The sequence below is a fragment of the Sciurus carolinensis genome, chromosome 11, assembly GCF_902686445.1.
Source record: "Sciurus carolinensis chromosome 11, mSciCar1.2, whole genome shotgun sequence".
Classification (NCBI taxonomy): domain Eukaryota; kingdom Metazoa; phylum Chordata; class Mammalia; order Rodentia; family Sciuridae; genus Sciurus; species Sciurus carolinensis.
In genome coordinates, this window is record NC_062223.1 from 33,376,712 (window position 1) to 33,403,603 (window position 26,892).

General features: G+C 50.9%; 2 protein-coding genes across 25 annotated transcripts in view; one reads left to right on the forward strand and one right to left on the reverse strand.

The window, feature by feature from the left end:
- The window catches only part of Phf21a (PHD finger protein 21A), a 174,531-nt gene extending 156,738 nt beyond the window's left edge, over positions 1–17,793 (forward strand). For 15 of the 20 annotated variants that reach the window (XM_047515847.1, XM_047515849.1, XM_047515845.1 and 12 more), the window contains 7 exons: positions 642–721; positions 1,187–1,247; positions 3,781–3,944; positions 9,865–10,020; positions 11,222–11,297; positions 11,697–11,800; positions 13,098–17,793. In XM_047515847.1, the coding sequence (XP_047371803.1) occupies positions 642–721; positions 1,187–1,247; positions 3,781–3,944; positions 9,865–10,020; positions 11,222–11,297; positions 11,697–11,800; positions 13,098–13,355 (899 nt within the window). In that variant the 3' untranslated portion in view covers positions 13,356–17,793. Of the gene's footprint in view, positions 1–641; positions 722–1,186; positions 1,248–3,684; positions 3,708–3,780; positions 3,945–9,864; positions 10,021–11,221; positions 11,298–11,696; positions 11,801–13,097 lie in introns of all 20 variants that reach the window. The other 5 variants (XM_047515857.1, XM_047515860.1, XM_047515866.1 and 2 more) reach the window with 1 other exon arrangement.
- A 232-nt stretch (positions 17,794–18,025) lies between these two features.
- Positions 18,026–24,641, reverse strand: Large2 (LARGE xylosyl- and glucuronyltransferase 2). 5 transcript variants are annotated; one of them, XM_047515843.1, is made up of 15 exons: positions 23,828–24,332; positions 23,575–23,738; positions 23,387–23,496; positions 23,032–23,114; positions 22,636–22,759; positions 22,242–22,413; positions 22,007–22,111; positions 20,864–20,976; positions 20,665–20,790; positions 20,414–20,569; positions 20,136–20,296; positions 19,444–19,722; positions 18,969–19,118; positions 18,682–18,877; positions 18,026–18,508 (listed from the first exon to the last, which is right to left on the reverse strand). In XM_047515843.1, exons 2-15 carry the CDS (start codon positions 23,675–23,677, stop codon positions 18,299–18,301), a joined length of 2,088 nt encoding a protein of 695 aa, XP_047371799.1. In that variant the 5' UTR covers positions 23,678–23,738; positions 23,828–24,332; the 3' UTR covers positions 18,026–18,298. The 5 variants fall into 5 exon arrangements, with proteins under 5 accessions (XP_047371799.1, XP_047371796.1, XP_047371797.1 ...); XM_047515840.1 differs by lacking the exon at positions 23,828–24,332 and adding an exon at positions 24,513–24,641 and having other exon boundaries at positions 23,387–23,738; XM_047515841.1 differs by having other exon boundaries at positions 22,666–22,759; positions 23,387–23,738; positions 23,828–24,335.
- Between the last annotated feature and the right edge of the window lie 2,251 nt (positions 24,642–26,892).

Here is a 26,892-nt window from a genome sequence, read left to right on the forward strand (position 1 = left end):
GGACTTCATTTCCTTTAGAGGAAAAATGGCCCCACCTCCAGCTAATGTTCAGGGCCTCCCCTTCCTAGCATCATCCACTCCATGGTCCTGGGAAACCTCCCCAGCTGTCTAAATAAGGTGACTTCTGCTCAGTGTGGGGGATGCTCTTTCATTTTGACAGCAAAGTAACAAGCGCTCTTCTACCAAGTCCTTATCTGTATTTTCCAATCACTCAGTGTTCTTAGAACCTTAAGGCCTTACAGAGGCTATGCCTCTCTTGGTTATTTGAGTCAAGAATGATTGATTAAGATTGGTGAATTTTGGTTACTCAGTATAAGTTTATGGAGAAAGCTCATCCAGATCTATGTGCACAGCAATCTAAAAATAAATCAGGACAGCTTGTTTGTAAGTGTGGCGTACAGTGAGCTCTCAGTCACAGAGCCACACTGTGGGACGGTGCAGTCTTGCTTTCTGAGAAAGGAAAGCAGGTGATCCTACATATTTGCTTCTAATAGTGGGCTAACCTCTGTTGAGGTTCCAGTGAAATGGACACTTGTCCTGTTCCTGATTTGTTACAGGAAAAACCAATAGATAAACAACTAAGTTTAATTTTTTAGGTTTGCCATACCTGTCTTCTAATCCAGGCCTTTTCTTTCCCCAAGAAATCCAAAGCAAGAGGCAAGAGCGAAAAAGAAGAACAACAGCAAATCCAGTATACAGTGGAGCAGTCTTTGAACCAGAGGTACTGGCCTGCTTTTGGCCCTTTCCTTGCAGTTTCAGTTTTATTTGTGACTTGTTCAGCACCGCCCATCTGAAAGCCTGCTTAAGAGTAGCACCTTGTTGTAATTGGCTAGCCTGTGAAATGATGGATTTTACTCTGGCTCGTCACATTTTTTCACTTTTAGTATTCACTGCTTATCCCTTAGGGGATTTTTAGCCCCTAAGTTTGAGCAGATACAAACCTGCCTGAAATTTTTAATTTGTCCTGACTTTACCACAACTATCATCTGAAGCAGAAGCCGAACTCTAGCATGTTCCCTGAGGACCAAGTACTCTTAAAAAAACCCGTTAGCACTGAGACCTTGGGGATGATTGGTGCTAATCGGTCAGCATGTGACAGGCATGTTGTGCATGTCTTCAGCTTGTGCCAGTGTTAGTAATAACCATGCTACTCAGCCAGTCTCCTTTCCTTCTTCAATCCCCAAAGCGTAAGAAGAGTGCCGTCACATACCTAAACAGCACAATGCATCCTGGGACCCGGAAGAGAGGTGAGTGCATTTTTGAATCTCCACTTTGCTGTTGCTTTTGCTTTCTGTGTTGTGTTTCTTTTCCCTCCCTTCTCCCTCCTAAAACCTGACCCCTCTGTCCCTTGAAAATAGCTTGTTGTGGTTCTCCGAGAACAGGAGGAAAAGAGAATGAGATTTCTTATCAGAGTTGTATGTGTGGAATCAAAAGCTGACTTCTCTGGGTTCTGGCAAAGCTGACCCAGGTGAATGGCTTAATGCAGCATTTCTGCCCTGAGCCTACCAGGTTGGCCATGAATAGCACAGTGAACAGAACACCATGTGAAAGGAAGTGCTGAGCATAATTAAGCAGAGCAGAGCCCTGCTGTTGCCAAGGTGTTCTTAATAGTGAGTGTCTCAGTCATCCTGCTGCCAGCAAGGCTGGAACGTGACTCTTAAGTTTCTGTGAGCTACAAACTTTCCAGGAAGGAGAGAACTTAGAATCTTTGAGAAGAGGGCATCTCCACTTAGAGAAGAAAAAGCCACTGTCAAAACAGACTCCCCAAAGCAGGAACTCCAGAAGAGCTCTGTTCCCACCTTTCAGACTTCCCATGAGCATTCTACCTTGGTCTTAGGGCAGAAAAATAGTAGCAGCAATAGCTCTCCCCATGCAGGTCTACATAGGCCTTAATAGCTCAGGTCTGAGCTGAGACAAGGTACTGAAATTGTTCTTTGATGTCAGTAATACATCCCAAGGTCCCTTTCTCCACATGGTAATGTGTCCCTGAATTATAGTTCCAGGCTAGAAAGGTTGCAGAGTGAGTGGACTAGCATACTAATCTTTGCATCTGCACATACTGACTCAGAGCTCTAGGAAATGAGGAGGTCACCTCGACCCTTTCCTGCCTTAGGCAGTTCTACAGCTGTATCATCACTTCCCCTCCCCCAGAAGAGAGCTACTGACCCCTAGTGAGCCATCCCAGTGTTTTATCAGTCCTGTCCTTCAAGTTGCTAAAAATATTTAGGTAGGAAATTCTAAGTTGCAGCTTTAGTTTGATTTCTGGGCCACCGTAGCCAGTGCTAGTAAGTTATTTTTTTGTTGTTTTGTCTTCAACTATTTTTTTAGTGACCTCTGACATAGTACTCAGAAAGGAGCATCCCTGCCAGAGGCCACAATTAATTGGTCTACTGGTAGGCAGTATCTGCTTAGAGGATAGGATGTAAATGAGCCAGAAAGACCTTGGCACCTCTTGCCAAGGTCAGAGGACAAAAGCCTTCATTCACAATACCTAGGATGTGCCTTCCATGGGTAAACAAAGAGCATGCATCTTCACTTCCCCTTCTTACAGCACTAAATACCCAGAAAAGACAAACCAGCAGATCTGTCTGGACTATGGACATTGCCAGTTTAGCACAGGTAATATTTGTGTAATGTCTGACAGAATCGTGACTCTTGTGCACAATCTGAACTAATATAAGCTGTAACTGTGGGCAAAGTCATGGTTCCACATGTACTGTTTACCAGTGCTTATAAGCAGTTCTGGGCCTCTCTGGCTGGCTTTTGTTTTTTGGATTTTTTTACTGCTTTGGTGTGCTGGGCTAATGATCACTCACAGCTTAGAAATCATGGCCCTGACTCTTAGAAGACAAGGAGCCTGACTTTGACATATGGTAAGACAAGAGTGGCTTCACTAGACTTCTTGCACCCCTAGTGCTCATTTATGGATTCCTTGTAGTATGAGGTTTGATTCGAAGTGCACTGCCTCAAATCAGGTCTTTAGGAGTGCTGATGATAGTCTTTTGTGGGTCTTTGGAACAACCCTAGTTCTTAGTTCACCAGAATGTTTGTGACATAAACCAACGAGATAAGTCTCAGTCTACTGGGGAGGGTATCCAGAACCAGAGTGCCTAAATTTATCATTAAGCCCAAAGCCTCTTGTTACTCATAGGTTCCAAATGCTCCCAGAACCTATCTCGGAATGGTTCTAACAGCAAGGGGTGAGAATAGTTGACTCAAATTTTGTCTCCTTACTTTGCCTTTCTTTCTCCACCCTTATCAGCAGTTAAATAACCAAAATGTAGACAGAGAAATAGAAAAGCAAAAATGCTAAATAAGTCTGTTTGTGGGAACTTTAGAATAATTACTATTATTGTAAACATGATAATTGCAGAGAAACTATAAAGAACAATATGCAAAAAGCATGAAAAAAAAAAATCCTATTCCTTGCCGTGGCTCCCATTGGACATCTTGGTTCTTACTCTAGAGATCTCAAACTGTGAGTCTAGGAATGTCACCATATTCTGCCCAGGATGAGGTCTTCTTCCATAAGCCAGCACCTCCTGTTACTCTCCCAGGCCCTCTTCTCTCTTTTGAGATTCATGTAGTTGTTTCTAATAACGTTTAAGTCTTTGCTTCTCTTCCTTCCTTTGGGACTGTTGTATTAACCTTCTGTCTGCTACCTCACTTCCTTTTCCATGCTAGCCAATGAGGAACACTGGCCAAAGGTATGTAAGATCATTTTCCCCTTCTCTTTCCCTCCCCCTATTTCCCCTTTTGTTCCCTTCTCTTGGTATATAGGTCGTCCTCCAAAATACAATGCAGTGCTGGGGTTTGGAGCCCTTACCCCAACATCCCCCCCATCCAGTCATCCCGACTCCCCTGAAAGTGAAAAGACAGAGACCACATTCACTTTCCCTGCACCTGTGCAGCCTGTGTCCCTGCCCAGCCCCACCTCCACAGACGTAAGTAACTTGGGGAATTGCGCTCTCTTTTGGAGAGCTCGCATGGGAAAACCATTGTCCTGTGTTGTCTCCTTGCCAACTTGTAGCTTCTCGACTATCCCTGGAACAACAGTATACCCTGCAGGACACCATATGCGTCACATCAGGCAGCTTTCTTCTGGGGTCCCAGGCCCTCCATGTCCTTGAGAGTCAGGTTAACACAGCATGAGGAGGCTCAGGGTTTTCAGAGTCTAGATTTGATCTGCTGTGATTAAGTTCTCAGAAAAGGGCAGGGTGGAAGAAGCAGCTCATACAGTTAAGAGCTATGCAGGTTTCTACCATCAGTGCATTCAGGGTGGGGAACATGAATACAACATGTCCCCCTAACAGCCCTTGTTTCCTGCTTTGAGCACAATTCCACAAGTGGAAAGTTGTCTGTAGAGCAACTTTATTCTTCAGAGTTGCTCAGAAACAGATTCCTGAAAAATGACACTTAGTAGCTCTTTACCCAGAAACTTCAGGAGTGTGAACTAGCATTCTAAGGTTTTACATGAGCATTTATAAAGCAATGAACTCACTAAGCAGATACTTAACTGAGCACTAGTCTGTCTAGCAAGTGCTGTTCTTGACTCTGGCGACACAGAAAGGAGCAAAATCGTCTACCTCCTCAAGGAACTCATGGGAAGAGGTGGATGACAAGTAGACAGATGCATGATCTATCAGGTTGGGTTAGGTGGTGCCAGGAAAGTGGAACAGAGGGAGGCATTGGCATAATGGCAGGAAGTTACTCTCCTACAAAGAATAGTGAGAGAAGGCCTCTCTGATAGGAAGTGAAGAAGTGAACCGGGGAGAACTGGGCAGACCATTCCATGCCCAGTGAGCAGCAGTGCAAGAGAAAGGAACAAGACCCAGGGGAGGGTCTGTGAGCGGCATGTGGAAAGACAACCATGAAGGCCAGGACAGTAGGAGCAGAGCAAATGGGCCAGAGAGTGGGCAGTAAAACCTCTGAGGGCTGGTTATCTAAGTACAGCGGGAGCCCCTTGGAGGGGTTTAAGTGGAGGCATGGTGTGATTTTTGAGTTACAAACATATATATGTACACACACACAGGGGGGCAAATATATACCGTTCACATACATAGTCACCACTGATTGTTAACATTTTGCCACATTTGTTTGTCCTACACACACACACACACACACACACACACACACACACACACACACACTCTCAACTCATACTTTTTTTGCCAAACTGGTTAAGAAGTTGCAGACTGAGTCTTTACCCCAAAATATTTCAGTGTATATCTCCCAAGAACAAAGGTGTTCTGTTAGTGGCCATAATGTATTTATCAAGTTGAGGGAATTTAACATTGATGAAAACTTCAGTGTACATGTACAGTTCATATTCAGATTTCTCTAAATGTTCCAATAATTGCCTTCATGACTGCTTTGTTGTTATTTGCTCCAGGGTCCAATTCAACACTACTCCTAACATTTATAGAAAGGATATTATCTCTTTAGTCTCCTTGATTCTGACAGTTTTTTCTTTCTTTATCTTTCATGACATTAGCACTTATAGGCCAGCGACTCCATTTAGACCATAGACCAGTGTTTCTCCATTTAGACGATCTGATCCTTTTAGAGTAGATTGAAGGTGTGCTTTTTTTCTAGGACAACTAAATGATGATGGGTCCTTCTCAGTGCATCACAGTGGGGACATAATGTCAGTCTGTCCCATTATTAGTGATGTTAACTTTCCTCTCTTGAGATAGTTTTATTGAATTTGTTTTATTTATAAATGTCCCTTTTCCTTCTGGTGTAAATAGTCTTGAGTCTATATAAATAGTAGACATCCAGGTGCCTAAAAAACTGTTCCCAGTGACTTGAGCATCCTTTGATGGTTCTTGCCTGTGTTTACTGTTTCTTAAGGTGTTTGTAAAATCAGCTTTGTGTTGCATCTGAGATATAGAGAAGGAAGTCTGGGGAGAATGGGACCAAGTAGGTGGCCCTTGCAGTCATCCAGGAGAGAGATGCTGATGGTGACTTGGCTTGGTAGTATGGTATAGGTAGAGATGGAGAAAGGTGACCAAGTCTGCAGAGGTGCTAAGGGCCAGAAGGATTGAATGTGGGGTGTGAGGACACAAAGAGAATAGTCGAGATACATCCAGCTAGAAGGATGGAGCTGCCATTTACTGAAGATGAGGAGAGGAACAGGTTTGAGGAGAAAAACCAAGAATTTAATTTTGTACATGTACTAGTTCTTTTGTAAATTACAGTTTGTTGTTGACCACGTTCAACATGTTCTTTGGATGTGAAGGTTTCAGAGCTTATTAATAGCATACCCCTCTCTGAGAGATTAGCATGTGAAGCCATCCTAGCTAAAATTCCAGAAGCAACAAACTAAATGTTGTCCTTGGGGAACTGGGGTCATAAGGAGTTCTGTTCTCTGACAAGTTTCCTTCCTTGGACTCAACTGATGACTACATTCATCGGCTCCAAAGATTGAGAGTTTAATGTAACACTTTTGACATTAGTAATGGACACAGGTTTTCTGACCATCCTATTAATGAGTGCCAGGAGTCCCTGTCAGAAACCTCATTTTCTGGCACCAAAAATTATCCCCAACTCTTCCTCAAAGTCTTGCCAAAGGAATCATCAGCTCATTAGCCCCATGGTGGAGGGCTCCCTCTGGGTTGGTGCATAAATGCTGGTGACGGCTGATTTTTGCAGTTCTCCACGGGAGTCTTTTCCCTAAATGATGTTACCTTAGTTTGGGTTTTTTGGTTGAGAGGGTTTATGATTTTTGAGAGACTAGACCCAAAGGATCCACCCAGATCAAATCACAAACTAAAACCTTCTGCCAGGTATCATCTTAAAATGCAAACATTGTTCTTTTCAGAAATCTAAAGGTAAAATAAAGCATTTCTAAAACCACTAAATATGTTCAGTACTTCCTGAGTTAAACCCAGTGGAATAGATTTAAAAAAAAAAAGATAATTGACTTCTACTTTTACAGTATCCCAACAGCAGCAGTGATTAAAATCAACACACAGGTTCTATATGTTTGCTGCTGGGTAGCATAAGCCTCAACAACATTAATTAAACAATAACAGTTGAGAGGCAAGCATTTCCTGGGGATCAATAACATCTAGAAGGTCTTGGTAATACAAGACCCAGCCAGACACTAATCCTCAGGATGTACCTTGTTGCTGCTATCATCATTTTATGAGAAGGAAGATGTGTTGACATAATTATAAAATTTTTTTAGCACACAGTGAAGTTGACGGAGACAGCCTGTTTCCTGAAAACATGTCCTCAGTTTCCAGCAAAAAGTCATGAGTCAGTCTTTCAGCCTGCTGTTTGGTTATGGTAAATTTGATCAGTCACCAAAGCTAGCCTTTTGACCCTAGAGCAGTGCCTTCCTGGGACTTCGCCACTCTCTTCAGGCAAAGAACCTACCCTGTATTGTTGTAATGCCTTGGCATTTTATGTTCATTTCTACTGGAGAGCGGTTCCCAAGTGTGGTCTAGGGTCCCTGAGACTTTTTCAAGGGCTTATAAAATAAAAACAGTTACTTTCTTCATGCTACTAAAACAACACTTGCTATTTCTTCTCTGATTTTCTCAATCTTGGTCAATGAAGTTTTCCAGATGTGTGATCTGACAGCTAATGGAATACATGTGTATTCTTGAGCTTTTGAATTTTTCAGTATACTGTTTTTGTAACTTTCTGTGATTCTGTAATTATTTCAAAGCTTCTAGTACAAAAATATTAGTAAATATAATTCACAAAACCTAAAGCTCTCTGGGGCCCTCAGTAATTTTAGAGTATAATGGAATCCTGACACCAAAAATATAAGGAACTACCGCTTTAGCATATGTAAATAAGATAGGAAGTTTTCTTTCTTTAGAAACTTGAAAGAAATTAACTTTTATTTTCTGTACTGTCTGCCTTCTATTTTGTGGTGTTATCCTTAGGAGCAAAGAAGAGTCCCCCTGAGTAAGATATCCAGTTTATCTCACTTCACCACTGATAATTTTATCTGTGGTTCATGTAAAACAGTCTTTAAAAAAACTTTTTGGTGGCTCTGGATTGAACCCAGAGCCTCGCACATGCTAGGCAAGCATTCTACTGTGAGCTATGTCCCCAACTCTTTTTTAATTTTATTTTAAGACAGGATCTCAATAAATTGCCTGGAGTGACCCCAGACTTGGAATTCTCCTGTCTCAGCCTCCCCAGAAGCTGGGATTACAAGAGTACACCACCTCATTCTACATACATTTGTTATGGATTTAATAAAGATGCAGACTTAAAACTGGGGCTAAAGGTCAAGAAAAACTAACCTTCCAGAGGAGAAAAATCCCCCTCAGCCTGATTTTAGGAATTAAGGAAGAAAATCATGGTGAATTCAGAGGTGCAACCTCTGTGGGGGTCTAGAGTTAAACTCAGGCCGTACGCCTCATGTGATATTTTTGCACATGTACTGAGTATCTTTTTTACTACCCAGAGGTAACATTTTTTTGTTAAGAAAGAATAAAATCTGTCCACACTATGGTATATATTATAACGTCTTCTTGGACTGCCAGATAACCTAGTGGATTACAGAGAAAGTGTCCTTTAAAGAGAAAGCAGGTCAGTGAAGATGCATTCTTTCAAAGATGTGGTGATGGACAACCTAGATCATAAAAGGAGGGACTAGGCATTGTTCTCTGTATCATTGCTTCCTGTACGAAAGTTCTGTATTTATGCCTTTAGCAGAATAGCCTAGAAATCATAAAGCAGCCCTGACTTGCTGAGTATCCTCTGCCTTGTCCCTTCAGTTTTCTGTTCCCTGGCATCCCGATTATCAGTAGCATTAATCCTGTCCAGAGAACAGGCTAGACATTGGCTTGCTGACAAATACCTCTTTAAGAACTCTCTTTTTTCTCCCTGTGTTCTTCAAATTTTAAATAGATCTGCTGCTTTTCTGATGGTGCCTTCTGTTCATAGGGCTCCAGAAGACTCACCTGAGTACTAAAACTGTCACAGTTAGGGGGCAGAGAGGACTAGGGCTGCTTGTCTTTTTTTTAGGGAGGAATAAAGACTCCCACAACAGAATGGTCCATTGAACAGCAAATGCCAAATACTGATTTCAAGGGAGCACAGTCAAGTTGGGCACTGTAATTGCAGCAGCTACTCAGGAGGCTAAGGGAGGAGGATCACAAGTTCAAGGCCAACCTCAGCAACTTGGCAAAACCCTGTCTCAGGATAAAAAATGAGAAGGTTTGGAAGTGTAGTTCAGTGGTAAACCACCCCTGGGTTCAATCCCCAGTATGAGAGTGAGAGAGAGAGAGAGAGAAAGAGAAAGACAGACTGAGAATATGGTCAGCTGTTGCTTTGGCTCCTTAAACCCTTCGTGTCAGAAAACTGATGAGTTTAATTCACTTCTGATTCAGTCTTTTCCCATTTGAACTTTGACTGTATTCCGTTTCCTGAATAAGCAAGGAGTTCAGTAAAAATTTCTTGTCTCTTTCCCAATCCTTCTACACTCTACCAAAATGATAGATAATGAAGATTGTTCATATCATATTGTGAGACACTTTGGTGATTGTATTTCAGTGCCTGTAAAATTTCTGACTTGTGGGTTCCTGTACTCAATATCATAAATGCTAAACTGTCACTTACAAGGTTAATTTTGGCCTAGGCAACTACAGAACTTTCCTGTAAACTGATTTTTAAAGTTAAGAATACTATCCCCACCTGGGGAACCTCAGCCATGTCAAGTGGGTAGAGACTCATGCTGTTGGCAGTTCTGACTTTTCTTAAACACTAAAGTTTTGGAGGGGCAGGCACTGTGCCATGTCAACATCTTGTCCTGAGACATTGATATGCCAGAATGTATACGTTTACATGAAAATTTACCTTTTTCCCTTTTTCTTACCTTTCCTCTCAATTTCATAGGGTGATATCCATGAGGATTTTTGCAGTGTTTGCAGAAAAAGTGGCCAGTTGCTGATGTGCGACACATGCTCCCGAGTGTATCACCTGGACTGCTTAGACCCACCTCTGAAAACAATTCCCAAGGGCATGTGGATCTGTCCAAGATGTCAGGACCAGGTACCAGTGCAGGACCAAGGGGGAGAAGACGGCACCATCAGGAATCCCTTTCCCCTCTAACCCTGGAACAGGATCCTCTTCTCTCTCCCGGTTGTTCTTCACTGTTCCTGGTGCAGCACTTAGGCAGACACCTCCTTCCCTCAGAAGTTCTCCATCCTGTTGGCCAACAGGGAGGGACCCCAGCTCTACCTTATTTGAAGTGACTTATTTGCTCTTTAAAAGCCAACACCCTTAAAAGTTCATCCCGCCTTATTCTCTGAGAATGCTCCAAGCCTAGTCTATGGGTTTGGAATTCTCTTTTTTGGAAATAAAATCCTCAGGGAAGTGCCAAATTGATTAATTCAGATAGCAACCATTTCACCTTTAAACTCTGTTGTCATCAGGCTCAGAGAGCTCACTGTAAGGTGCTGTCTTGGTATTTCACAGACATACATGTTAGTAACTGACCTAGTCTCCTCCCTCCTTTGTTTTGTTCCCGGTCTCATTTTCTCAACCATCCGTGTATCTTTATGTCTTTATTTTAAAAGAATTATTATAAGCTGTCTTGAGTCTTTTGTAAGTAAGCAAGATAGCAGTAATAAACATGCCCAGTGGCCCATCATGCATCAGGGTTCTTCTCAGTTCTTCAGAACACCCTGATTTGAGAGGGTTCTGGTTTTACTCCTGGCCCTTGTCCCACCATTTGCAGCATAGAGGAGCCAGCCCTCTCTGCCTTTGTGACCCTCAGTTAATCTTCTACACAGGGTCTAGATCACACTTGAGAACTTGGAACCAATATTTAATTTCCTTGGTCAAGATGTCTTTGAAGGATGAATAAGGCAAAAATTGAGAAAGGCAGCCCACATCAGATCCAGAACCAACCACCTGTGACAGCTGCCTTGCTTGTGGGCAGCTTTGGTGCTGGTGTCGCAGCTGTTGAGAGTGGGGTGGGGGGTCCTGTGACTCTGTGAAAAGAACGCTTAGCCAAGTGCCAGCCTCTTTCTAAGCACATGTGTGTTGGCTCTTGCCTTCTTCAAGCCTCATTCTCCCAAGCTGATTTGGGACCTTCATAGTCCAGAATCTTAAGACCAAGGTCTTGCAACTGTGCTCCTAGAAACCCTTCCTGGATTTTGTCTGCCAGTAGCCACAGGCCCTATTGCTTTGACCTGGAGGATATGTATTTCTATCTCCTTCTCAAGGTAAAACTCTTAAATTCTTTCAGATGCTGAAGAAGGAAGAAGCAATTCCTTGGCCCGGAACTTTAGCAATTGTTCATTCCTATATTGCCTACAAAGCAGGTAAGGGATTACTCATACTTCTTGTTTGGTAAGGCCCACCTTCTTTTAAAAAATTATGGAAGGCAGCATTTTTGTTTGTTTTCTAAGTTAAAATTAAATATGCAAACCTTTTATTGAATGAAATGAAAAGCTTGTGTCCGTCATTCTTGGAAGGAGAAATGAGAAGTATGATGTCTTCCATATGCAAAGCCTGGCCCAAGCCACAGGCCACCTTCTTAGCCTCCTGCACATGGAACAAGGAGAAGTCCAGGGGGCAGTTTCTGTGCTCGAGCTGTGAGACTGGGGGGGGCGGGCACTTTGGGGAAAATACCTTCTTCAGCAAGCATTCTGAGCATGGTGGCCTTTTCAAAGAATTCATTATTAAAAACTGCTCATTGTTTCTATTTATTTTTTTCCCAGCTAAAGAAGAAGAGAAACAGAAATTACTTAAATGGAGTTCAGATTTAAAACAAGAACGAGAACAATTAGAGCAGAAGGTGAAACAGCTCAGCAATTCTATAAGTGTAAGTCAGCCTCCCGCCTACGGCAACACACAGGTACACAGGTGTGGACCCTTCCACATACCTAACAGGACACGTGGACCCAAGGGCTGCTTCAGGACCTTCCATTTATTAACGTGACTAACTGCCGGTGTGAAGTGAAGCTTGCCTTCCAGTTAGAGTTGAGCAGGTCTGGCCGGCCCGCTGGCATGCAGTGCCCCACCCTGGCTCTGGAGCATCCTCTTGACTTTTAACCTGAGAGGATTTTCAGTCTCCATGCTGAAGGGATAAGTAGCAGCTATGACAGTAGAGCCACCAACCTGCATACTCGTGACAGTGGGGGGGAGGGTAGAGCCTCATCTGACCCTGAGCAGAAACAGAGCAGGTGCCTCCACATGCCTCCTGCTGGTCACCTCAGCTAGTCGGTCCATCCATGTGGCCCTTTGCTCACTCCCTTTCTTCCACAACATGCTGGCTGCATTTTCTGCTTTTCCTGACCAGTGTGGGAAGAGGGATTTCTATAACTGAGTAGAAGTAAGCACTGGCCAGCCGGGCCTCTCCAGGTGGGCAAGAGGGCTGTATTAGCAGCAGGGGTACTGAGCCCTCCCAGATGGACCAAGTTATTTTCCATTGAGGTGGCCTCAGCTCTCAGACTCCAGGTGGCCCTTGGGCTTGGTGGCAGTCCTACTTTTCTCCTAGTACCTACCCATGGTGCAGGCTTAGCATCTCTTTCCCTGCCTAGAGCAGAAGCCAGCGCTGTGGAAGGCCAAGGACTAAAGGGCAAAGAACTGTAGGTCCCTAACCAAGCAAGGAGGAGTTGTGCTGGTCACAGTCCTTTGGCCTCAGGTGCTCCTGAACATCACCAGCCTCCCCCGGCCCTACCTCTAAACGCTTACTGACCAAGTGATGCTCCATCGGCCTCAGCTTGAACCAGACTCACCATCTTGTTTTCTACCCTGGAGAGCTCAGTCCAGTCCTGCAGGCCACCATGAGCGTGACAGAAGCATGCCAACGCCTGCCCAAGCCAGCATTAGGGCAGCTGTGGGAAAGTGTGTAGTGACTATTCCGTAGTGTGGTGGTGGCAGCGGAGTCTAGTTGATGCTGGTGTCGAGGAGAAGCTGGCATTCAGCTCAGGCACTTGCCTCGTCTCTCGCCTGTTTCCTCAGGCAGCAGCTGCCCACAGCAGGTGGAGCAGAACAAGGTCTGGGGGCTGCACATCAGCCTGCAGGGTCCTTTTTTTGGGTGGGCTCCTCCTTTCTGGGGCTTCTAGACCCCTTAGAAAAGCAGGATGCTCAGTGCCCCCTCTTCTCATTTGCTGCAGAAATGCATGGAAATGAAGAATACCATCCTCGCCCGGCAGAAGGAGATGCACAGCTCCCTGGAGAAGGTAAAACAGCTGATCCGCCTCATCCACGGCATCGACCTCTCCAAACCTGTGGACTCTGAGGCTGCCGTGGGGGCCATCTCCAATGGCCCGGACTGCACCCCCCCTGCCAGCGCCGCCACCTCCACGCCGACCCCTTCCCCCTCCTCCCAGAGCTGCACAGCGAACTGTAGCCAGGGGGAAGAGACTAAATAACAGAGCCCTCCCGAGAAGCCGCGGGCTCCTGCGGCAAGGAGAAACAACACTGAAGACTCTAGAAAAGCAAAGCCGGATTTCTTCTGGGAAGTACAGGATTCTTTTGGTTCTTTGGTTCCAGAGAGAGGGAAGATGCTTGTGCCAGGTGGCACCCGAGTTTGCCAATTGATCCTTCTTATTCTGTGTGTACACGCGAAGATTGGACCACGTTACATGAAATAGTGCCAGCTGGAGGTTCTTTGCCAGCACCATGCCAAGTGAAATAATATATTTACTCTCTCTATTATACACCAGTGTGTGCCTGCAGCAGCCTCCACAGCCACGATGGGTTTGTTTTTGTTTTGTTGGGTGGGGAGCAGGGATGGGCGGAGGGAGGAGAGCAGGTTCAGATCCTTATTTGCCGAGCCGTTTGTCTAGGTAGAGAAGACAAGTCCAAAGAGTGTGTGGGCTTTCCTGTTTCTAAACTTTCACTACTATCAAACCAAAAAATGGAAATCGAGATTTAACCAACCCCAGTGCCCAGAAGAGGGAAGGGGGAGGGGCCGGGAGGGAGCAGGGGTGGGAAAGTGTATCAGATAAGCAGTATTTAACATTGTCTGGGGCCTGGGGGAGAGGACGCCAAGCAGCCCTGGGCTCTCCTCCCAGCCCGCTCCTGCGCTCCCCACGCCCCGCCTCCCTCCTCCCCTCCTGGCGTGCCCCACAGTGATCCCCTCAGTCCCTCTGGAGACCAAGGCAAGCCCAGCCAGGGGCCTGCTGACCTTGCCCAAGGCAGGCAAGAAGGGTGTGTGTGTGGTCCAGCGAAGAAAAAAGGTGAATCAGTGATTTTACTTGAAAACAAGCTCCATCCCTTTTCTATATTTATAAGAAGAGCAGATCCTGAGTGAAGCAGCACCAACCCAGGTGTGTGAGAATCGAATGGAGACGTTTCTTTGCTCTTTTTTTTATTTTTGTTTTTGTTCTTTTTTCCTTTAAACAAAGTTTTATTTTGTTGTTTATTTTACTTTTTTTGTAACAAAAACTAAAATAAGGAATAGAAAAGCTGTTTTTCAGGCTGACAGTCCAATTAAGGGTAGTCGAGACCTTGCATGGTAGAATAGGAACCATAGTGTCAGTGAGGTCCTGTGAGTCTGTGTGAGTCCTGTGTCATCGTTCGGGCACTGTTTTTTTATGCAAGGGCAAAAATCTTTGTATCTGGGGAAAACAACAACAACAACTTTTTTTTAAATTAAAAAGGAAAATAAAAGATATTGAGGTCTTCCTAGTGTTACTTAAATTAAGATCAAGGTAAGAAACATTGTAAAAAAAAATTACAAAAGTGCTATTTGTTTCCTAAAAACAGTGATTTCTATTAAAAAGGTGTCAGAACTGGAGAAAACGCCGTGTAGTTATAATTTTTTAGCACAGAACCTGCTGATCATGATGACATTTTGCTGTGTTTGTGTCTCTAGCCTGGTGGCCAGTCTCCACGAAGGGCTGGGTGGGGCTCTCCCTGCCCTCCTCCCCTTCTCAGAAAAGACTGCCCTCTCTTCCTGGTGCAGGGATCTTGTCTCCTGTGTTTGCAGCCCAGATGGAGTGTGCATGGTGTCAGGGCCCTTCCCACGGTCTCCTCGATTTCGCTAGAGCACAGGCTGGTGCCTAATGAGACCTCTTCCTTTGGTGCTGCTCTCAGTCTTTCAGCCACCAGCATTATGAGTGCCTGGGGGGCGCCTCTGAGGGGAAAGGCCATTGAGGCTCCTTGGTGCCCATGCACCCTGGCCTCAGGGAGGGTGCAGGGGTGCAGGCTGGCTGCATCAGCCCTTGGTGCTTAGAGAGAACAAAGGAGGAGGGAGATGTCTCGTGGGTGCATGTGTCTCTGATGGCCTTCAAGTCTGTCTTGCTTTTGAAGAGAGGTCTGAAGCTCCTGCCACTTCCTCTGCCTGCTGGCTCCAGGCACCAGACAGTTTGCTCCACTCCACCTCCTGGGTGACCCTGGGCTAGAATCGCTGTGCTTGCCTTGCTTGGCCTGTTGTGTCCTCTCTTTCTTGGAAAACTGGGTCTCTGAAAGGCTTAGATCATCTTTCTCATTGTGCCAGTGGGAAATTGTGTTGGATGCGTGCTTTTTCTGGAGACCTTTGTCCCTGGTGTGTCCCAGACTGAAGGGACAGAGACAGAGGCTTGGCCCTGCCCCATTACAGCATCTCTCCTGAGCCCACGCCAGACCTTATAATGCCAGAGTCTAGGAGTGGCAGAAAAGGCCCTTTTAGATTCTCCCTTGCCTAGCAAGGCCCAGAGGGGCAACGTTAGATCCTGGAAGCAAGCACAGCAAAGATATGCTTCTTAGAGTGAATTCGGTCTCATCCATACTGTCCACTTCATTCATCTTTCCAGGGTGTCAGGACAGGACACTGTCCAACAACACAGGTCTTAGGCTTAGGCCCTGGCTGCCAGTTGGTTGAGGGGACCAGAGAAGAGCTCCATTTCCTCAAGCAGAAACCAAGGTGCTATGTCTAGTCAGGGAGCTTTGGTGCTGCCTGGACTAGTTGGAGGAATCTGGCGGGGAATCAGAGACCAGCAGTAGGCTGCACGCCCTTGTCTCCGCTCTCCCATTTGACTTGTCCGGGCCCATAGGCTGGGTCTTGCCATACAATACCTGTCTTTTCTGGAAAGCAGCTGGGAAGCCATCACTGGAGGCCTTTGCTCTGAGGGGAGCTGCCTGAGGAGTTGCAGGCCAGGGGCCAAGAACTGACTAGTGGCTTGCCTGCTTTCTGACCTCACCTAATGTTTCCTTTCTGGCTTTTTCCTGGAGTTCTATGGGTCAACTGTTGTGGAGTGCAGAACGTTGGCAACCTGCCACAAGGTCCATTCTGGTCTCCAACTCCCAAGTGCTGCTTTACTATAAAGAAAGGGTCCTGATCACACGATCTTCACAGTCATGCCAAGGAAAGAGCTCTTCTCTGTCCTCCAGACAGTGGTGCCCATGACCACCTGGGACATAGTCACTCAGCCCCATCTGAGCTGCTCTGCTCCTTCTTCCTCCTGTGCTTCCCCTGGCCTGGCATTTGGCTGCTCTGACATCCACATAGTGACCAGCTGGCTTTGCAGTCCCTTCAGAGGGCCCTGGCCTGGTGTTCCTGTCAGTCTCTGCTCAGCCGCAAGTCCTGGAGGCAGTGAGGTCATGCTGCTTGATCCCCACCTTCTGCATTCTTGGCGCCTGCAGGTCCTTTTCCTTTCTGGAGCCTGCTGGATCTTGTCTCACCTTGGCTGAGCTCATCCAGCTCCAAGTTCTTCCTTCCTTATCTGGCCCTTTGGGGCAAGCTTGCTGGTGGCACCTGACAGAGAGGACCCAGCTAGGGACGGTCCCTGGCAGGGCCATGCCTGTGTGGGGCCTGTCTCTGGAGCCTGCTACGAGGCCAGTGCGCCTGCAGCTGGCACCATCTGGGTGCCCAGTTTTCCTGCAGGCCTGCTCCTGCCCCTGCTGCTGCTTGGCCCCGGCAGCCAGCAGTGTGAACGGGTGCACTTGCAGACAGTGCTTCCCTAGAGTGCCCTGTTGCCAGTCGCCTCAGTCTCCACCTGTTCAGCTAGCTGCTCCCACGCCACCTCTGCCGCTTCCTCTCCGGGCCATCGGAGCCCCTTGTGCTCTGCTCACCAAGGCCGCAGCCCACACACTCTTAGGTGGTCTCTTCCCTTCTCTCCCTTCTTGGGTGTGGTCCTTATTTATCTAAAGCGCTGAATTTAGGAGACTTTCACCCAGGGGCAGAAGGCTCCTGGGGTGGCAGGATGGATAGGGCCCAGGAACATTTTCCAGGTCCTGGGTTCTCCACTCCGGTGGCTTCTGTGAATGGAGGCAGCGTGGCCGTGTAAGCAACTGGACCGCACCCCACCCCTCAGCCAGCACCCTTGGCAGGAAACAGGAGTCCCATTCCCTCCCCAGCTTACAGCTCCTCTCCAGGAGGGGAGTGGCGGACCCTGGGGAGACTCCTCTGGCCCACCCACTAGGGGAAAGGGGAGGAAGCTGGGGTCACCCCACCAGAGAGCCAGGTGGGAACCCTTAAGAGTAGCTCTGGTGAGGGAAGGGCAGGGCTCACAAATTCCACTTGGCACCCCCGCTCCCAAGGCTCTTCCTCCTGAGGACCCCTACCCCATGGCAGCCACTGGGCCCTGGCGCCTCTCTCCAGCCTCCCCGGTTCTCAGCCCAGGGTGAGCTGCAGTCAGGTGGGGCGGGACGGGCAGGCCAGAGGTCAGCAAGCTCTGTGCAGAGGAGAGCCAGCCAGACCCCAATCCTGTCTCTTGTCCATGCCCTTTGTGATTTCAGTCTTGGTAGAACTTGTATTTGGAGTTTTGTGCTTCAAAGTTTTTGTTTTTGTTTGTTTGATTTTTGTTTTGAGGGGGTGGGGGGGAAACAGAGCAGCTGATCAATTTGTATTTATTTATTTTAACATTTTACTAAATAAAGCCAAATAAAGTCTCTCAGCCTCATGGTATTGGGTTTGGGCCGGGGGAGGGTGGACAAGACACGCTCAGATTCCAGCCTCTGCCCGCCCTGGAGCTCACTGCCTAGGAGGGACCCAGCTGGGCTGCTGCCCTTGAGGCCTCTGGCTACGCTGTGACTGCAGCCAGGGTCGCAGCCCGTCCACTGAAGCCCTCAGGCCTTAGAGAGCCCTTGACCCCCAAAATCAAAAGGAACATGAAAATAACTTTTTCAAACTTTAATTATGAAAAAGGGATGTAAAACTGAGTATGGGGGAACCAGCCCCAAACCAGCTGGGGCAAAGGCAGGCTGGACACCAGCTGGAATAGCAGCAGGGGAGGCACCCAGGCTGGCCCACGCTGTTCCACCCTCGCCACTCCACAGAGACCTTAAATAATTTAAATAGCAGTGATGGTGGGAGGGCGGCGCAGCGAGGGCCCAGTGTCCGCGGGGAGTGTGTGAGGGCTAAGGCAAGGGCGGGTGAGCCCCGGGCGGCTCAGGCTGGGCTGCGCGGCTGCTGCAGGGCAGTGAGGTATTTGAGGGCAGCAGCCCCATAGCGACGTGACAAGTCCTGATGGAACTCCTCCTTGAGGGCCTGGAGGCAGTCACGGTAGGCGGAGCTGGAGCGGAAGCGGGAGATGTCGAGGCTCGGAGCGTGGGGCAGGTGGATGGTGAAGGCCTCAGGCAGCACGAGGAGCTCAAACTCCTGCAGCGGGTGTGGGCAAGGGACAGGCTGGGCTGCAGGAAGCTGCAGCTCTGGGGAAAGGCTTACAGTGCAGCCCCTAAGGACCAAGGCGAGGCCCAGAGGGCAGACTGGTACCAGGCAGAGCGCTAGAGCTCCGTTCAGATGGAAGTGGAGGCAGCAAGGTGCCCTCCTACCTGTGCGTCCAGCTCCACGATGTGGGCCACCTTGTTCCAGCCAAAGCCCACAAAGCGAGGATCATAGCGGGGACAGTCACGTGGCACCACCACGTAGGGCTCATAGTCAGCTGCCCATTGCACCCGGTATGGCGCCTGAGCCTCCCGCCAGCGGGCATAGTCCGTGGGCGCATGCCCCTGGGGCCACTCGTGGTACCTGAGCAGTGGGATCAGGCAGGAGCCAGGCTGAGGCTAGGAGCTTGTGGGTGCGGGGGGGACACAGCGGGCAGAGCAGCAGCCTCTCCTACCTGAAGGTGTAGAGTGAGCCCGCGTCCAGCAAGGCCAGCAGCTCCGCCTTGGAACTCGGGAAGCTGAAGCGGTAGCGCAGGGTCTCAAACGCAGGTACCACCAGAGCGGCCTTCCGCCGGCCACCCAGCTCCAGCTGCTCAATGGAGGCCCTAGAAGGAGCACCCATGAACAGCAGGGAAGGGCCACCGCCTGGAGGACCAGGTTCAAGATCCCGTAGCTCAGCCACAGGAGCTGACTTTCAAAGGGCAGCTAACCTCCGAGCCCCAGTAGACACAAGATACAGAGCCACTTCTGTTTGAAGTAGCCCAGTCTCCCTGACTAATGGCAGCCCAAAGAAACACCCTGATACAAACCCCACTGTGCACAGCACACTGAGACCCAAAAAGAAGCAGGACGTGGCCTGGAGTCCTACAGGGATCCCCAACCCTGGCAACATCCATCCTAAACGCAGGTCCTCTCACCCTGTGGGCTCACCTGAGGTAGTCGTAGAGAGAGTAAGCAGGCAGGAAGTCAATGTCACTGAGGAAGACGTACGGTGTGAGGGCCTGGGCTAAGGCCACATTGCGGAGCTGGTTGACAGGGTAGAGAGGACCCTCACGGTACACCACATGGTAAGCCACATCCTGCCGGGCAGAGAGCACCGGCGAGGCCTCGACGAAATGCAGGAACTGCTGGGCCTCTGCATCTGTCAGGTACAAGGCCAGGCTCATGGGCCCCGGCCAGTGCCTGCACAGGGCCTCCAGCATCTGCAGCCTGGGGTGAGGTGGGTGGTCAGCCCAGCTTGGCCCCGCTTGCACAGAAGCCCCAGGACGGCTGGAAAACCTGCCCAAATGAGCTGCTGTGGATCCCCCTCCCACTTCCAATTTGAGCCAGTCTTACTTAATCTTCACAACTACCTGCAGGTCGTGCTTCTTCACTTGACAAATGAGAAAAGGTAGCTAAGGACCCACGATATTAGGACCTGTCCATGGTCCCACTCCCACCGAGCGGCAGTTCTAGGCATCTGAACGGCTCTGAAGCTCAAGCTCTTTCCTCCAGAGCCAAAGTCTCCCTTCTGAACCTCCTCCAGGGACAGGGAGCTCACCGCCACACACTGAAAGCTGCCTCTCTGAAACCCCCAGTCCCAGCCAGGAAGCGCACCCTGGGGCTGCCTTCAACACCCTCACCGGTCCATGGAGAGCTGGGCCACCAGGGTGACGTCATGTGGCCGGGGAGGTGGCGGTTTATGGGGCAGGAAGGTGATGTGCACTCGGTGCACAGTGAGGCGCTGCTGCCGGAACTCAAAGCAGGCATCTTCCTCATCCAGCTGTGCCAGGGCCCGCTGCAGCTGAGGGGTCCAGGAAAGGGCAGAGCTAGGACAGGACATGCCCCCAGCAAGACCGGGAGCCACCAGAACAGCAAGGGGCAGGGCTCCCCAAGGCCAGGGAAGGTGGCCCCCTCTCACCTGCTCAGCCTCGGGCGGGGGCTGGCTGGGGCACCCAAAGAGCTCTCTCCGCAGCAGGTTCCCATCGTACCCCAAGAAGGTCAGGTAGAAATTTCGGAAGAATTCCGCATGCTTGTTCTTCACCCTCACCTTCTTTGGTGAGTTCCAGTGGATCACCTACGACCCAGGTGGGTATGAGTAGGGGGATGAGAGTGGGATAAGGGAGTCCCCAACCTTGTCCCCCACCTCCATGCAGCCCCCGTCCCGCTCACCTTGAGGTCAGCCGCCTCGGAGTAGCAGCGCTCTGCCAGCGTGTGGTCAGACAGCTGCAGGTTCCAGACACAGGGGAGGGGCTGCAGCAGCTCTGGGCGCTCCTTGATGACAGCATTGAAGATATCCTGGGCAGAGACAGCCATCACACCTCGGCCCCTGCTTGCCCCCCCACTCCCCCACCCCAAGGTTCTCCCAGACCTGGTCAGCCAGGGAGGTAGCAGTCAGGGTAAGGAGCTCCCGCCTGGCTGTCAGCTTCCACATCTGCTCCCAGCCCACTTGCCGAAGCTGGTCTAGCAGCAGCAGGATCACACCTGCCAATGGGAAGAGGCTGTCGTGCCCACCAGGGACAAGTTCCTGGCAGGTAGGGGCATGAATGCTTAGTTCTTGATTTATTGATGTAGTCCTGTGCTGCAGAGCAACACTATAGTCAATGACAGACGGCATGTTCAGCGGGGGATTCCCCTCCTCTGAGATTATTTGGAGGTGGTTGGACACGGTGGCACACGCCTGTAATCCCAGCAGCTGGGGAGGCTGAGGCAGGAGGATCACAAGTTCAAAGCCAGCCTCAGCAATTTAGCCAGACCCCAAGCAACTTAGCGAAACCCTGTCTCTACATAAAATATAAAAAGGGCTGGGATGTGGCTCAGTGGTTGAGCGCCCCTGGGTTCAATCCCTGATTTAAAAAAAAAAAAAAAAAAAAGATGACTTGGAGCTAAAAAGTTCCCATGGCCTGGCCTTCTTACTGTACTCTTTCTATGTTTAGACACAGCACTTACCACTGTGTCACAGGAGCCTGCGGCATTCAGCACAGGAACAGGCTGCGCAGGCGTGCAGCCTAGGAGCACCGGGCTCCACCACACAGCCCGGTGTGTAGGCCCTTCCATCTAGACTTGTGTGAGTCCACTCTGGGGTGTTCGGGCAACAGTGAAATTGCCTAGTGGCCCATTGCCCGGAATGTTTCCCCACTGTTAATGCAGGACTGTGTTTTCTGAGAGTTGACGTGTAGTCACGGGCTGTCAATCTCCAGTCCTCTGTGGGCAGAGTGGAGGCGCGGAACACTCCACCACTTACAGAGCCCCACAGCCAGCTTCTAACACTTGGTGCTGCCAGGGCTATGCAAACTTCTTCCATTTAGTGAGTGAGAAAAAAGAGGACCAGGAGAGCTGGCTGCAGCCGTCCAGCCTGCAGGGCCGACGTTACATGGCTCTCGGGCCCTTCGCCCTGTGTTTTTTCCATAGCACTGTTCTTCCCTGGGGGCTTCTCAGCACTCTGCACCCTGCCCGGCCCAGCCCCTGGGGCCCAGCCGCCCACCCCTCTTGCCTCCCCGACCACTATCCCCACCTGTGTTAAATCCCCGGCCCAAGGCAGGCCAGGGCCTGTGGTTCTTCCAGAGGTTGCCCAGGTACCAGTCACTCTGGTTCTCCACGAGCCCGATCACCTGCTTGTCTGGGAGGGGAGGGCATGAGGGGACCGCCCAAGACTGCCCAAGGACCTGGGCTCAGGGCTAGACCACAGGGGGTCCTGGGCAAGCCAGGAAAGGGGCTGGCAAGGAAGGGCAAGGGCCCAGGCCTCTCACCAGAAAAATGAGCGAAGAGTGCCCAGAGCTCTGCGATGTCAGAGGCGAAGGTGACGTCCGTGTCCAGGACAATGACTCGGGTCAGGCCAGGGGGCAGGACACCGGGCAGCACTAGCTTCATCAGCCCGTAGAGGCCGGAGTAGTGCTTGTTGGGGATCCAGGAGATCTGTGGCTGTAGGTGGGACAGGCAGGGCATGAGCTGGCAGAGAAGGGGCTGCGGGTGCCCGAACATACTCGGGGACACAGTGGGAAGAAGGGACGGACCTCAAAAGAGTGAGGGATATGAGCATCAGGGGTGCTGGGACAGGGGCCTGGGACTCTCCTCCCCCATATCACCAGGTGGTGGGAGTAAGGCGCAGCATGGATCAGCTGGGCAGGAGGAGTGGTTCCCTGCCTTGAGCTGCTCGGCATCGTAGAAGCTGACCCCGAGAGCAGGCACCATCCACGTGCGGAAGAGTGTCTCCAGGATGTTTCTGGCCACGGTGTCAGTCACCAAGTGGAGGTGCAGCGGATTTCTCCTTTAAGATCAACAGAGAGAACTCTCGAGAAGCTCTACCAAAAACAAAGTGGGGCGACCCCCACCTCCAGGGGCTCAGAGGTGGAAGGTCCACCTGGTGCAAAGGGCTTTTCCACTTCCTGCTCAGGAAGTCCTTGCAGCCACCCCTCAAAGGAGGAAGGGATGCCATCCCCATGCCACAGAGGAGGAAGCTGAAGTCCAAGGACCAGTGACCTGCCAAGATTTTGTCCCCTTCCCCACTTCTGACCCTCCTCCATGGACACCTGGCTGTACCTGTAGAAGAGCATGGACTTCACCAGGGTGATGACCTCTCGGCTGGAGTTATATCCGGCACACACGATGGCCACGTGCAGGAGCTGGGGAGGGGACACTCAGGTCATCCATCAGTAGTCCCCTGCCTCCACTGATGGGCGTAGACCAACCCGGCATCAGAGCTAGAGGACAGTGTGCAGCCAAGCAGCTCCTGCCTTTCACAAGGGGGAAACTGAGGCCAGGAGCAAAGGAGACGTGCACTCGAGGCTCCCTCAGCTGGCTGGTCAGTGCCAGGTCAGATGCCACGGATTTCCGCAGGTGTCCAGCTGGCCCTGGGTCCCTAGGATCACAGCTTCTAGGGGCTCAGGGCACCTACCTCGCACTTGGGCGGCAGCGGCGGCTGCGGGTTGCAGGCCGAGTGGTTGTGGACCCCATGGCCGGCCAGCGGGTCTCCATGGAGGGCAGAAGCTCCACGCAGCCTCCCGTCTGAGGGGACACGTGGCGTGAGCGGGCAGCGGGAGCACCCTAGGTCCCCAGCTCTCCCGTCTGGTTCGAGGCGCTCACACTCCGGGTCCCAGCCCAAGAGAAAGAACCCGATCAGCAGGAGCAGCAGCAGCAGCAGCAGGGCGGCGGCCCCCAGCGCCCGGGGGCGCCCTCGGGGCAGCATGGCCTGACGCGGGGCGCTCAGGGCGGGGCGCGACCCCGGGCTGCCGGCTCCATCGCGGGCTCTGCGGACCGAGGAGAGGAGGGTCAGGCCTGGGCGGCGGGGCCCGACGGTCGCCCAGTTAATCTTCCCGCGCGGAGTCGCCGCCCTCACCTGCTCCCGCGGCTCCGGGCCCGACCCTGCTCTTCCAGCTGCCGGCCGGGGTGCGGGAAGAGGGGAGAGGCGCGGGCCAGCCCCGCCCCCAACCTGGGTTCAGGTTTCACCTCCGCTTGGCTGAGCTCGAAGGGGCGGGGAGACCCCCAGGGCCTGGCCCCGCCCCTGCCCCGCCATCCGACGGCCCCCCAGCCCGCGAGAAACTGGGGACCCCTTTTCTGGGCAGTTTTCTACCAAGCCGCAGGGAGTGCTGGAGCGAGGCGGGTCAGCTACCCAGGAAGGCCCAGTTCTCGCTACCTGCTCCGAGCCCATCCCCCTCGTCCCTGCTCTGGGGCCCCATCTCTCCCCCCTAACCTCCCTGAAGGGAGGGGCCGGTGACCCGGGGCTAGGGATCAAAGGGCCAGCGGGACCCGGGCTGGAGTGAAAGGGAAGGGACTGGAATGTCGGACTGCGAAGTAGGCGACACCTGCTCTGGGGACAGAAGGCGGGGCCTGCCGAGACCTGCCCGAGAGTCGCCGAGCACCTGGATCCTCCGCCTTCTTCCCCGCACCCTCCGTCCAGGTGGCTGGCTGGCCCAACGGCGGCCTGGAGCGGCCCGGACAAAGTGCCCTTTTGAAGGCCATGCCCTGCCCAGGAGCTGGCGAGGGGCCTAAGTGCCTTCTGCGCAGGGCCGAATATCCCTCACCCTTGCTAGATCGTCCTGATTGTGGCTGGTTCCGTGGCCTGGATCTCTTATTGCTCCCTCCTCTTCTTCTGCTTCTTCACCCTGAAGCAGGCCCAGCCTAGCCTCTGGCCCTGGAGGGGCTACTGGTCGCTCTGAACTATGAACTAGAAACCACCGCTCGCTGCGTGCATACTGCGTGCCAGGCCCCGTGTTCAGGGTTGACCAGCCTCATCTCAGTTAATCCTCACACCAATCTGTGGATACAGCATGACCCTCCCTGAGTTTAAGTGACCTGTTAGACAAGCACGCCTCTGGTCCCTTCCGGATTCGGGTCGTTTGCTCTCCTGCCCCTCCCCTAGACTCCAGTGCTGCACCAGGAGTTTCTCACTCTTCTTCCCTGAGGGTCTTCTACCCCAGGAGCTCCCTGTGACCAGTTCCTTCTGCCTGGAATGTAGATCCTCATTCCACATTCCTTTATTTTCTTTCTAGCACTGGGGGAAAGTTGAAGTTGTTTGCTTATGTATAGCCTGTCCCCCTCCTAGAATGCAAGCTGCTGGAGGTCCTAGCTGGGCTCAGGGTACCCAACCAAGTGCTCAATATGTGTGAAAAGTTGGTGGGAAACGAGAATCTGCCCTCCGTGAACCCCACTGGGTCTCACTGAGACCTGGAAAGGGGCTCAGGCTGGGTCCTTTAGCCTAATGTCCAACCGTAAAAAGTGAGGCAGATCCAAGAGGAGCAATCCAGCCTGAGACTGGGTCCTCCTGGGTGAGACCAGGATACCTTTCTTGGGGAGATGGGGGTCAGTCTTTGCAGCTCAAGGGTAATGGTTGCTATGGAGACTGATGGCAGCGCTTTGTACATTTGGAAGTGAGAGAAGGTGTTGCAGGGGGATGCAGGGGAGACTGAAGCACCCAGAACTTGGAGCTTCAGCTCTCCAAGTCCTCATCCCTAGCCAGTAGCTGGGGTGGAGGTGGTAGATTCCCTCCCCACAGTTCTCAGCAGAGACTCTTTGTGGGGGTTGCGTAGGGCACACGGGCAGGGCTTCTGGTCCAGGATAAATCTTCCGTAGAGTGACAGGGGAGTTAGTGGAAGACACTGGGACTGCAGATCCCGTTGTTGTCACTCATAAAGCTGGCCCTCTTCTCATTCAACCTCAGCACTCAGGAAGAGGAAAGGCAGAGGTATCTGCTGGACCTCTGGCGTGTGGTTCTCAGAGCGTGCAGAGGGAAAGGCAGACAAGTGTAGGCTTATGAAATGGTGCTGGCCCTCTGGGCTTGAGACCTGGTTTGGCCCAGGTCTGCCTTGGACTTCGTTGTGTGACCTTGGACCCATCAGTTCCTCTGGGCCTTCTGGGTCTTCAGTACCTGTGGAACTGGTCTGTCTCTCTTCCCCTGTGACTTGAGACAGACTGGAGGGAGAATCCAGCCCAACCTGCCCAGAGGCTCTTCCAGCCAAGCCAGGTGGCCCTATCCGGCAGGTGTCCAAGCAGGGAGGCCACTCTTTGTTTCTGAGGCCTAATCAGACTCAGGATCTAACAGGTAGCCCTGCTGCTGCCAACCAGGCTGGGCCCATGCTGCACCTCCCTGGAGGGAAAACAGGCTCCATCCCCAGCACCTGGCGTGGGGGACTATTTCTTTTTCCTTATGCCTCTCCCTTCTCCCCAGGACACAGGACCACCAGCCCTGGAGGAGGTGCTGAAGAAACCTTGTACACATACCTTCCTTACTCTCCATGGCTGCAGGAGAGGGCTAGAGGAGTGATCAAAGGGGAACAAGTTCATTAAGATCACCAAATGAAGGAAGGAAAAGAGAAAGTCACACACTGTCCAGATTCTATTCCCAGTTGCCAACTTGCTGCCTGACCAAGGAGCCTCCACATGTCACTTCTCCTCCTGGGCTGTGGGTAGTAGGCAAGAGGACATTGTTGGGAGCCCCTTTGGTCAATGCCTTGCTGTGCCAAGTCTTTTCCTTTCCTTGGTCTTCTAATTCTCCATCTGTGAACAGGAGTTCTAATGAACTGGCAAAACTGCCAAGGGGAGGATGTGAGCGAGCGTGGCACCCAGGAGGTAACCAGAAATGACCTCGAAGAAGCCATGACAGTCTCCTGTTCTCCAAGACCATTGCCTCCTCTGAGGCTCCCGGCCACCTTCCCCCAGTCTCCTGGCAGCTCTAATTCCCCAGGCGGGCTTGGGGAGGAAGGAGTGGAAGGAAGGGTTGTGGCTTCTCGGCGAGCGTGATGCTTTTTTCGAAGGCCTAGACAGCCGTTTTAAGTAGACTCTTTCCTCGACTGGATGGAGAGCATCTGAAAGGGATCTGGTAAAATAATGTATTACTGTTCCCAGGGTGCCATCAACCCGCGGGCCGCGTACCTAATGGCGCAGCCATGCCACGCCCCTTGCCCC

Coding starts and splice junctions, on each gene's coding strand:
- Large2 (XM_047515840.1), bottom strand. CDS start 23,677: ATGCTGCCCCGAGGGCGCCCCCGGGCGCTGGGGGCCGCCGCCCTGCTG. Junction 22,760..23,031: donor AAGTCCATGCTCTTCTACAG/GTACAGCCAGGT, acceptor TTGATCTTAAAG/GAGAAATCCGCTGCACCTCC. Junction 19,119..19,443: donor TCTCTCTACGACTACCTCAG/GTGAGCCCACAG, acceptor TGCTCCTTCTAG/GGCCTCCATTGAGCAGCTGG.